The sequence below is a fragment of the Zingiber officinale genome, chromosome 4B (genome assembly GCF_018446385.1).
Source record: "Zingiber officinale cultivar Zhangliang chromosome 4B, Zo_v1.1, whole genome shotgun sequence".
NCBI classification, from domain to species: Eukaryota; Viridiplantae; Streptophyta; class Magnoliopsida; order Zingiberales; family Zingiberaceae; genus Zingiber; species Zingiber officinale.
The window spans coordinates 95,607,100-95,619,966 of NC_055993.1; the positions used below are offsets into that span (position 1 = coordinate 95,607,100).

Sequence of the window (12,867 nt, forward strand, 5' to 3'; positions counted from 1 at the left end):
ATCATCTTACTGACCATGAAAATAAATAAAGTGTAGAAAGGTATGTGTATAGAATATATCATAATAATTGAATTGGACCAATAGCGCCAATTCTATCGGTGCATTTATATTTCGGGTTAGGTACACTATGAATTGACAATATTTATATGTCGAGGACGACCTGTGTACAGCTCAGCCCCTTATTTAAAATTTGAAAAAAATATTTTTTTTAAAAACATGGAAAAAGGCAATTTTCAAAATATATATATTGAGAAAAATCAAAATGGAAAAATAATAAAAGATAAAATGTATATAATACTTAGACATATTCAGAGCTATAAATGATTTATATAAAAAATAAAAAAATTTAACACTAGTAAATTTATTTTATTAACATATATAAATTTATGAATACTTTTTTAAAATAGTATTTATTATATTTGTACAATAGCTAATTATAATTATTTTTAAAATTTATGTCTAAATATAGATACAATCGATATTAATTGGTTCATCGGCAGTGCCCCCTATCGACAGTGGAACCCCTAGTATTATAGGGTTTCATCGATAGAGATAGAAGATACCACCTTTTATTCCGTGTAAAAATCGTCCCTTCGTATTGAAATTCCTAGATCCGCCACTGAATGTCGACCCCCTCGTAGAGGTGGGAGGGGGCCCACTCGGGATAGGGAGGCCACCTCTATAAGGGGTTAGACCATCTCAAATCCATATCACCAAATTTGGTACAATTTTCACACCAAAATGGTGCTATTTCAATACCAAACACTATTTCAACTCCAACTCATTATCACCATATCACACCAAAAAGGAATATTCTATAGAATATTCTATAATTCTTATTAATTTTTTTTATATGATAATTATTATATTTAAAATTAATACTTCTTAATATTTGATATTTTAATTTTTTTAAAATTTAGTATCCAACTAATTATTATATATATATAGAGAGAGAGAGAAATGATATGCTACGGACCATTATTTACGGATTGCTACGGACTTAATGCCATGTCATTTTTTTATTAATTTTTTATAAAAAAATTTCTCTTTCTTCTTTATTTTTTTTCTCCTGCTTCATTCGTTCTCGGCGCGTTTCACACAGAAGCAGCTCACGTCGCGCGCCCGCCACCCGCCCTGCCGCCGGCCATCTGCCCACCGCCAACGGCCTCCGGCCGCCTGGACCCACCCACACTATAGCCCATGGGGTGAACCCGTCGGGGATCGCGGCATGGATTCCGGCCACATCTCTATTCCAGCCGCGATACAGGCGATTCCGATAGTGTTGGGCAGGGGACTAGATTCCGACGCGGTCGCATCTGGATTCCGGCCGTGATCGCGTCGGAATCCGGATGTGCCTTCGTCGGAATCCTGACACGGGCGCGTCCGGACGCGATCGCGACGGAGGCAGGTGCGGTCACGATGACGATGGCGCCATCGCGGCCGGAATCCGGCGCCATCGCGGCCAGAATCCGGTCGCTGCCAAACTCCATCCGATTCCCGACCGGATTTCAACCGGAATCCGGCAGAAATCCGGCCGCGATCTGGCCACCATGCTAGCGACCGCAATCGCGGTCGGATTTCGGCTGGGATTCTGGCTGCCGGCGGGTGGTCGGCGGGTGGTGGGCGGCCGGAGACGAGGAGGCGGGGTGACCGGTGGGTGGTGCCCGGCTGGCCAGCGGCGAGGAGGCCGGCGAGGCTGGCACATGCACACGACGACGAGAGGGAGGAGAACAAGGTAAAAAAAAATATAAAATATATAAAAAAAAAAAAAGCAAAATCTGTAGGTCGCGGATGAGTCCGCATGCAGAAGTCCGCATTTTAACAAAACTGTATATATATATAATTTTTATTTTTAATTTTATTATATAATTACTCAGGCATAAATATATTTTAAAAATATTATAAAATCACACACAATTAGGATAAAATATTTTACTATTTTATATTTAAAACAAACAAGGATACTTAATTGAAAATACAATATTACAAGACTTTAACTTTCAGAATTACTATATTGTTCCCATAAATGCTCAATTAATGCATTTCGAAGGGCAATATGAGCTTCTTTGTCTTTGATTTGTCTGTATCGAGCTAGAAACTCTTAAAATCGAGTACCATCATCTCCTGTGGGCTCAACATCTGGAGTCGGCACCTCAAAGTGTTGCACGATTGGTGCATTTAAATCACGTTCATCTTCAATTATCATATTATGCATAATAATACATGATGTCAGTATATCATGTAAAATATTTTTCTGCCAAAAACGTGAAGGTCCTGCAACAATTGCAAAGCGTGATTGGAGCACGCCAAATGCTCGCTCAACATCCTTTCTACACGCTTCTTACTTCATTGCAAATAATTTATTCTTTCGACCTTGTGGAGCATGAATCGTTTGAACAAGTGTTGACCATTTTGGATATATACCATCAGCTAAATAGTAACCCATATTGTACTCTTTTCCTTGAATGACATAATGAGCAGGAATTGTAATACCTGCAGCAAGATTAGCAAAAAGATGAGAAGACTCATTCTGAATCTTCTTCAAAACATTACATCATTATACAATGCATTTTCGGCGAAATAATCATTGAATAGATTACGATCAGCAACTTCACGATTACGATTGATCATCTTATGACCAGGAATTGAGCCTCGATGCCTGCTTTTGTTGCTTCCTTCATTGAGATAATTTAAGACAATTTGATTATTGGTAGAAATCACCTGAGCGATCAGTTGTTGCCTTGCACTAAAACTTTCTCCATAGTTATCATCATCAGAGCTTGAAGATGATAAATTTGATGAACCTTCAATATTGTTATCCATTTTCTGAGATAATTGAATGGATGAGGTACATGTTGCTTATGGGGTATGTATTTATAATGTATGTTATAAACACATTTGGACAAATATACACAGATGACGTGACACAACAATGACAACATCAAGACAAGTTTAGCAAGCGACATGACCGGACATTGAAAACACATTTTTGTGTGCCCAGATGATGTGACCTAACAATGAACACATTTGGACAAATATGCACAGATGGCATGACACAACAATGACAACATCGGGACAAGTTTGGCAGGCGAAGTGACTGGGCATTAAACACACATTTTTGTGTGCCCAGATGACGTGACCTAACAATGAACACATTTGGACAAATATGCACAGATGACGTAACACAACAATGACAACATCAGGACAAGTTTGGCAGGCGACGTGACCGGGCATTGAACACATATTTTTGTGTGCCCAGATGACATGACCTAACAATGAACACATTTGGACAAATATGCACAGATGACATGACACAACAATGACAACATCGGGACAAGTTTAGCAGGCGACGTGACCGGGCATTGAACACACATTTTTGTGTGCCCAGATGACGTGACCTAACAATGAACACATTTGGACAAATATGCATAGATGACGTGACACAACAATGACAACATCGGGACAAGTTTGGCAGGCGACGTGACCGGGCATTGAATACACATTTTTGTGTGCCGAGATGACGTGACCTAACAATGAACACATTTGGACAAATATGCACAGATGACGTGACACAACAATGACAACATCGGGACAAGTTTGGCAGGTGACGTGACCGGGCATTGAACACATATTTTTGTGTGCCCAGATGACGTGACCTAATAATGAACACATTTGGACAAATATGCACAGATGACGTGACACAACAATGACAACATCGGGACAAGTTTGGCAGACGATGTGACATGACACTGAATCAAAATTTGCATAATTTTATATTCACATTTTTTTCACTATATAATGGCTTACCAGATATTGGTATAACACATTGTATGTCAACAATTTTTGTGAGGGTTTCTCTTCTACTAAAATGAGTGCAACCCCCCGACAAGCTTCATACTCATTTGAAGAAGATAAACACTTATGTTATGTTTACCTTCATATTTCACAAAATCCAATCATTGGGATCAACCAGTCGAAGGATCAATTCTGGGCAAGAGTTGAGAAAGAGTTTCATGCATATCCAAATTTTGCGCATCATAGCCGACCGCCTAGATCTTTGCAAAAAAGAATGCTTCTTATGCTAAGTTCAGTATCCAAAATGCAAGGTTGCATTCGACAAATCGAACATCTGAATCCTAGTGGAGCATCGGAATAAGATATTGTAAGTTACTATGCTCATATTTATTTTAGACTATCTAAATTTTTAAATCTAAGTCTAAATTTATTAATACATATTATTATCTTCATAACTGATGTTCAATTATTTTCTTGCAGTTAACTCGTGCCAAAATGTTATTTGCAGAAGACCCAAAATACACAAAGGGTTTCAAATTTGATCATGTCTGGAATATTCTCAAAGAGATTGAAAAATTTGGCACTGACACTATGAATACTGCATCCATGAAATCGCGACAACAAAATGCTAATGCTGGTTCATCTGAACAACAATTCTCCGATGAAGCATTTCATACACCTTCATCTCTTTGTGTGTCTGCTTTTGATCTTAATATCACTGATTCAAATAGCGGTGGTAGTTCTATTAAACGACCTCCAGGGGTGAAAAAAGCAAAAATGAAGAAAAAGAATGATGAACAAATTGCAAAGGTAATTAATATTAATGCTCAACTTGTTGAGGCAATGAATGCAAGTACTGTTGCTACTACAAAAATAGCAGATACTATGCTTTACAAGGAAGAAACCAAAATTTTATTCAAAGATTTGAACTCGATCTCTAACCCGATGATGCGTGAATATATTCGCAACGAGCAAATTAGAATTATGCAAAAGAGAATACAAGTACAAGGATCTCATTCAGTTGCACATCAAGGAGAAGGATCTCAAACATCTCAAATACAGGGAGAAGGATCACAACTTAATCAATATCAAGGTGAAGATCAAGAATCTCAGAATCCTTCGAATATTTTTGGGCAATTTCATAATTATTTTAGCGGAATGGGAAGTGATCTTCCTGAATATTAGTATTATAATATTATTAAAGTAATTTTAAGTTTATGTGTGCTTTATTAGTATCGTTTGTACCATGTACTTGTTTGTTAAGCTTAGTTAATTATGTTTTTAAGTTTGTATTAGTAATATTTTAATTTAATGTCATTACTATCTTTATTTTGTGTGTCAATGTAATGGGTAATGTATTGTATATTTATGCATATCAAAAATTTTAATATTTTATTGTACTATGTTTATGAAATTAGTGATAATTTATAAATGTAATTATAATTAAAATATATTAAATAAAATTAAAATAATAATTTTAATAAATTAAATATTTACAAATATACATAATAAAATTTAAATATTCTATTAAATGCACTTAATTTAAATTTATAATAAATAATAATTACATTTAATTATACTATAAATAAAGATAAAGAAAATAATAATTATTAATTAATTACATTTGATTTTATAATAATATAATAAAAATAAAAAACAAATCTCTCCATCACCAAATATGGTGATGTGAATAGTGCAACACCAATATGGTGTTGCACTATTCACATCACCATTCACATTCTGCCCTGGAATTAACCGTGATTTACTCCCTCTAGAATCTTGTGGGGTCGGGGCCAAGGGGCCGCTAGGGTGGCAGTTCCACCTTTTGTCACTATTCACATCACCATATTTGGGATGAATTTTGGTGTATGGGTTGAAGCAATTTGGTGTCAAATTGACACCAAATTTGATGTTTTGGTGATGGATTGGAGATGCCCTTAGAGTATCCATAATAACATTAAATATTTCTCTCAAATATTTATGGTTCTTATGTTCACATCATCAATCAAATATCTAACTCGGGGATAAAACCCTGGTCTGCTGTGCCAAAAATTCCTTCGACCCCCAGTCACCTATCCTGCCCAGCATTAACCGTGATTTACTCCCTCTGAAATCTTGTGGGGTCGGGGTCAGGGGGCCGCTAGGGTGGCGGTTCCACCTTTTGTCACTATTCACATCACCATATTTGGGATGAGTTTTGGTGTATGGGTTGAAGCAATTTGGTGTCAAATTGACACCAAATTTGGTGTTTTGGTGATGGATTGGAGATACCCTTAGAGTATCCATAATAACATTAAATATTTCTCTCAAATATTTATGGTTCTTATGTTCACATCATCAATCAAATATCCTAAATCTTACAATTAAATATCCCCTCAATCAAATATCTATAAATTCCACCTATTAAATATCTTTTAAATATCTCAAATTATATAATAAAATAATCATTATTCCTAATGGAGCCTACTTACATACCATCTTATAAAATCATCCGATATAAAATTATGTCTAATGATTTCTATTGACTTCTCAAAATATCCTTACAATAATAAAAGATATTTGACAGAGTGAATATTTCTCCTCATGTCTATATATTTGAAAGAGTGATAAATCTCCATTAAAGATGCCCTTAGAGGACGATCGAATCAACTTTGAGCTGTCTCGAGTTTTTAGCTCTTTAGTTCCTGAGTTCCTAAGGAATGGGACACAGAAATTATTATGATATAGGTTATAAAGAAGTGCGTTTTGTAAGGAGCGGTTAATTTGATCCTGCCCCTCCGCATTGCCCCCACCTCTCACAAAGGGAGTGGGCCCCACAGATTCCCAGATGGACCCCACCCATCTCCTGGTGAGAGGTGAGAGGTGAGAGGTGAGAGGTGAGAGCGGTGGCCTTAGGGGCAGGGTCGAATTAATCGTAAGGAGCACTCTTGATTCCTCCGACGCATATTATTCTATGCAAGAATCATCTTGTCGCGAGAAGATAGCTAGTAGAAGATTTCGACGTCATCTCCTGGATTGCAAGCTGAATTTCTATTTCTGTATCACCGCAATGAGATTTCTTCCCCATAGCAAATATGTTAAAAATAATTAATATTAATATTTATTTTTACCATATTGACTTTTTTCTAATATGTTAAAAATAAATAAATTTAACGTATTACCTTAATGTTTTAAATAAATTATAAATATAAGTTGAACTTCATAAATTTGCAATAAGAAAATCGCAATTAAATTGGGATCATTCAAACGTGGCTGGCAAAGCAAAGTCGCGGCCGCCTTGTAACCTCTCGTCCTCCCTATAATTTCTCTATATATATGGCGCCGGAGAAATGGCCTGAGTGGCGCTCGCTCTGCTCATCAACTCCTCCTCCATCAATACCATTGTCCTTGTCTACACATTGTTAATCCATTCCGCCATGGCCGCCGCATCCTTCTCTGCCACCTCCGACGATGGAGCCGCTGTCACCGAGACCGCGCCCATCCGCGTCTTCTTCATCCCCTTCTTCGCGTCCGGCCACATGATTCCCATGGTTGACCTTGCCTGCCTTTTCGCCGGTCGGCCCGGAGTCGAGCCCACACTCGTCCTCACACCCGCCAACGCCGACCTCATCCGTTCCACCCTCGACCGCTCCGCCGCCGCTGGCCGCTCCGTCCGCCTCCTCCTCTTCCCCTTCCCTTCCGTCGGGCTCCCCGATGGTGTTGAGAACATCGCTACCGCCCCCGCCTCTGACACCTGGCGCGTCCACAAGGCCGTCGAGCTCGCCCAGTCCGTCCACGACGAACTCATCCGACTCCACCGCCCCGACGCCGTGGTCACCGACATCCCCTACTGGTGGACCACTTCCATCGCCGCTGACCTCGGCATCCCTCGCATTACCTTCCACGCCGTCGGCTGCTTCCCCCAGCTCGTCATGAACAACCTCTTCCGCATCCGGTCGGAGCTAGCCATCAACAATGGGAGTAGTAGTCCTACTCCGATCGTGACCGTCCCGGGTCTGCCAGGGAGGTCGATTTCCATCCCGCGGGCGGAGCTCCCCAGCTTTTTAAAGGCGCCCAATCACATGACCGCCGCGTGGGATCGGATGAAGCAGGCGCAGCTGAAGTGTCACGGCGTGGTGGTCAACACCTTCAGCGGCCTCGAAGGCGAGTACTGCGAGGAGTACCGCCGGGCGGACGCCCGGCGCGCCTGGTTCGTGGGCCCTGTCGCGCTGGCCGCCAATGCAGGCATCGAGCGGGGAGGAGGCGAAACAGGGGAGGCGACCGGAAAGGAGTGCCTGCGGTGGTTGGATGAGCGGGAGGAGGGGTCGGTGGTGTTTGTGTGCTTCGGGAGCTGGTGCTTCTTCACGGACGAGCAGCAGCGGGAGCTAGCTGCTGGGCTGGAAGCCTCGGGCCGGCCGTTCCTGTGGGCGGTGAGGGCGGCGGAGGAGAACGAATGGATGGAGGAGGGATGGGAGGAAAGGGTGAAGGAGAGGGGACTGGTTGCCCGGGGCTGGGTACCGCAGGTGGCCATCCTCGGCCACCGGGCCGTGGGGGCCTTCCTCACCCACTGCGGATGGAACTCTGTTCTTGAAGCCGTCACCGCCGGGGTGCCGATGCTGACGTGGCCGCTGGTATTCGAGCAGTTCATCAACGAGCGGCTGGTGGTGGAAGTGGTCGGCGCGGGACGGCGGGTGTGGGAGGGGCCGCGCGCCGAGGCCGAAGCGGAGAAGACGGTGGTACCGCGGGAGGCCATAGCCTCGGCTGTCACGCGGTTCATGGAGGCGGGCGGAGGGAGGGAAGAGGCCGCGAAGAAGGCCACGGAATTAGCGGCGGCGGCGAGGGCGGCTGTGGAGGAGGGCGGGTCGTCGCAGCAAGATTTGGAGAATCTGATCGACGAACTGGTGGCAGCGGGCCGCCGTGGAACGGTGGAGAGCCAATTAGCTTAATCAATTACTCCAATTTAGTCGCTATTAATAAAAATGTATGACGATAAGTATGGATTCTATTGGTACCCGATGCCTTAATGCTTATCTTAATTATTATGAATCTAAAAAGGCACGCACTTCTTTTTTTTAAAAATTTATTGTTTTAGAGAAGTTTATATATTAAAGCCAAATAATAATAATAAATATTATCGACTGGCAAATTAGCTTGCAAAATTCTTTGGACGAAAATATCAGTGCCAACTGCCACGCGTAATTTAGGGAAACGCGGCTTGAACGTCGTTTTATACTAATTATGAAATGCATTTTTCATTTCGTTAAATTTTGTTTTTTTTCTTTTTCTTTTTAATTTTTGCAGAAAAAACAAGAGTAGGTCTATTTCCCAAAAATTCTAAACAATTTAGGGCAAATTGCAGTTTCATTTGCCGTTGCTTGTCTGGTGGTGGATTGCAGATGCCCATATGTCCACTGAGATCGCAGATTGAGAATAAGCTTGAGCGATGATGAAAAAACATAAAAATAAAAAGAGAGTTCTTTGAGAGTCTCTTTGAGTGTTTCGAATTGTTACTTCTTTAGTCCGTTGGTTATTAGTGGAGTTAATTATAAGTGTATATAAGTAAAAGTCTAATCTATGAAACTCATCTAACTTAAATTTACTAGATTTTAGATTATCAAATGTGGATTAAATGTATAAAAAATTTTAACCTCATTTGTTATTATTTATGGATTGATAACAAATTTATTATCTTATTTAAGGGGAGATCCTTAAGAATTTATAGATTATCTTGACAGAACTTGTGATTACCATTGACCTAGAGTTTTTTTTTTGACACCATCATCCCTTAAATTCCTTGAAAGATCTTTTCATTTTACTTCCTCCTCTTTCTTCCACTTTCTCAGGAGCACAAGATTGAGAAGACATGACGCTATAACAATGACACTTCCACTCCAATCAAATTCTATTCCATTGCTTTTAAATAAAGATAGATTCGTGCTATCTTAACGACTTTCTTAGTGCCGATCTCACAAATATAGAGGGAGGTAAATACATGTATGATCCTGTCCGAAATCTGAGTCGGATGAAGGCTGGATGAGATGTCGCTGGCGTTGACAGAGGAAAGACTATGATGCTACGGTCGTGCGAGCTTCGGAGAACGGACCCCCACGTGGCCCTGAAGGACTACTGGACCTGAGCCGGCGGTACTAGAACTCTACGCACACTTAGACAAGCACACGGAACGTTAGAAGCCAAGAACCAGGGTAAAAGTCCCCGGAGTAGGCCCTCCGACGCTCAAGTCAGATACTTTTTCCCTAAAAGAACAGTGTACGAAGGAAGAAGAAAAGCATAAGACAAGTATGCTAGTGAGCGTACCTGCACAAGGGAGAGGACGCCCCCTTTTTATATGACAGTGCGTAGCTTCTAGAGATTAACCCATGCCAGAGGATTTCGGGTGTCAGGACTTTGTCGGGTGGTGGAGGACACGTGGCCTTCTCCTATAGACTGGAGGAAGATTCTATTTGCAGTTGACCCCAACCGTTGGAATATTCCCTAATATGCAGTAGTTATTCTCTGACAGGTGGTTACGATTCCTTGACCTGTTGTCGCATAGCGCCTTCTATCTCGTCCGGGTGTGATCGAGGCAGCCCGGGTCAATGTGCTAAATGCTGATGAATAGACTGGATGGACGGAAGGACGCGACTAGAGCCCCTTTCTCCCTGCTATCATGATTCAGACCCGATCGAGAATGATAAGTCTGTTTATGCGAGCTAGCTTGAGGAAACCCGACCGGTGAAGATAGGTCAGACTTCGTCTTGATTACTCGTTCTGTTGTAGACCTGGTTTCCTGACCGGTAGAACCTGCCCTGGCTTTACATGCAAGATGGCCCTGGGTGGCCCTACTCCGTATGTTGAGTGTCCCATCTCCTTAACTTCTGACTGTCACGCCCCTTTGACTTCTGACTGTCACCTCTACTTGACTTCTGACTGCCACGTCCCCTTGACTTCTGACGACCGGACCCTACTATTATACACCGTATCACAAGTTCCCCCCCCCCAAGTCTAGTTAAAGGAAGCTCAGGTTCGACTGACTAGACCCAGACTCTGGTTTCACTTAGCCTTGCCATTGCACCTTTAGCTATTATTCCTTTCCCCCAGGTCTTTGGAAATTTATCATGTTCTCAAAGGCTACGCCACTTCCCAAATGTCTGCGCCGCTATGTCAGTTCCCAGATCTTTGGATATGTAACATGTCCTTGAATGCGACACTATTTCTCATATGCCATTGCACGCTTCGAGGATGACTCTTCATATCTCTCTCTTTAAAAAGGGTTGACTCCTCTTATGCCCTTATTCTTTCCTTGCTAACCTCTTTGCACCATGGAATCCATCGTGGAGTTCGACGAGATGTCATCTTTGCGCCAACAACTTACTCATCTGACTCAATTATTTGCCAAGAAGGATGAGGTCTCATTTGAGATGACGCAAAGCAGGGATCTTCAGTCCTCCCTTCGTCGAGAAATGGAAGAACTTTGGCTAGCCACTAAGTCCCGGACTCAAGCTGAAGCGGCCTTGAAACATAAGGCTCATTCAGATCTGGAGAGCCAGACTCAATTTATTACCTATTTGAAGGTAAAACATGAAGATTCTCTAACACTTCTCCAAGAAGAAAGTCGGATGAGAGATGAAATCATTGCCCAACAACATCGTACCCTTCAGTGCCTCAAGGAGGAGTTGACCCAAGTGCGAGCTCATTTGGAACGGGCAGGTCAGGCAGATTGATCTTGCCCCAAGTGCCGACCTGCTACTGCTATTTGAAAGAGGGTTGGGACTACTTATATTCCTAGTGTAATGATATGAACTTTGAAGAATGTCTCTCAAACTTGATCGAATAAATGGCGATTTGGTTGAGTTCTTGTCTTTCTCTTGCGTTTCCTTTTCTTCCTTGTTATTTCTATTTCTTAAGTGAACTTTGAGGAGGGTGAGAGCAAGTCTTGCTCATCGCAAAGTCACTCGAGAACAAGAGTGTGGAAAACCAGCCAATGAATCATTAAATATGAGAATATTCTTGCTTGTAGCTTGCGCTGAGGCATGAGTCTGAAAAGTTTAACTGTAAAGTTGCTGCTTGCGAATAACTTGCACCGGGGAGAGGGTCTGGAATATCGACCGAGAGGTCGTTGGTCGTGAGAGCATGCTCACTTATAACTCGTGCTGGGGCGAGAGTCTAGAATCCCGACCGAGAGGTCATTGGTCAGAGAATATGCTCACTTATAACCCGCGTTGGGGCGAGAATCTGGAATCCCGACCGAGAGGTCGTTGGGCGTGAGAGCATGCTCACTTATAACTTGCACCGGGGCGAGAGTCTAGAGGCGTGAGAGCAAGCTCACTTATAACTCGCACTGGAGCAAGAGTCTGGACTACCGACCGAGAGGTCGTTTGGCGTGTGAGCATGCTCACTTATAACTCATTCTGGGGTGAGAGTCTGGAATCCCGACCGAGAGATCATTGGTCGTGAGAGCTGGCTCACTTATAACTCGCACTGGGACAAGAGTTTGGAATCCCGACCGAGAGGTCGTTGGGCGTGAGAGCATGCTCACTTATAACTCGCACTAGGGCGAGAGTCTGTAGACGTGAGAGTAAGCTCACTTATAACTCGCACTGGGGAGAGGGTTTGAAGGCGTGAGGGCAAGCTCACTTATAACTCGCGATGGGGCGAGAGTCTGGAATACCGACCGAGAGGTCGTTAGGCATGAGAGCATGCTCACTTATAACTCGCGCTGGGGCGAGAGTATTGAGGTGTGAGAGCAAGCTCACTTATAACTCGCGCTGGGGAGAAAGTCCGGGGGTCTTCTTAGCATTGTGATCTAGAGATCAACCCAGGAATTTGATCTAGAGATCTGCCCAGGAATTGATCTGGAGGTTTGACCAGAGAACGATCTGGAGACCTGACCAGGAATGCTCTGGAGGTCTGACCAGGGAACGATCTGGAGACCTGACCAGGGATTCCCTAGAGGTCTAACTAGGGAACGATCTGGAGACTTGACCAAGGATTTGATCTGGAGATCTGCCTAGGAATTGATCTGGAGGTCTGACCAGAGAACGATCTGGAGACCTAACCAGGAATGCTCTAGAGGTCTGACCAGGGAACGATCTG

General features: G+C 42.6%; 2 protein-coding genes and 1 pseudogene across 2 annotated transcripts; 2 read left to right on the top strand and 1 right to left on the bottom strand.

Moving 5' to 3' along the window:
* Positions 1 to 1,993: 1,993 nt before the first annotated feature.
* Positions 1,994 to 2,823, bottom strand: LOC121978413 (annotated as a pseudogene).
* A 16-nt stretch (positions 2,824 to 2,839) lies between these two features.
* On the top strand, positions 2,840 to 4,980 carry LOC121978414. The gene is made up of 2 exons (XM_042530762.1): positions 2,840 to 2,866; positions 4,276 to 4,980. The coding sequence occupies exons 1-2, from the start codon at positions 2,840 to 2,842 to the stop codon at positions 4,978 to 4,980; spliced, it is 732 nt and encodes a 243-aa protein (XP_042386696.1).
* A 2,121-nt stretch (positions 4,981 to 7,101) lies between these two features.
* On the top strand, positions 7,102 to 8,856 carry LOC121975598 (scopoletin glucosyltransferase-like). Its single transcript, XM_042527339.1, has one exon. The coding sequence runs from the start codon at positions 7,212 to 7,214 to the stop codon at positions 8,718 to 8,720; it is 1,509 nt and encodes a 502-aa protein (XP_042383273.1). The 5' UTR covers positions 7,102 to 7,211; the 3' UTR covers positions 8,721 to 8,856.
* The last annotated feature ends 4,011 nt before the right edge of the window (positions 8,857 to 12,867 follow it).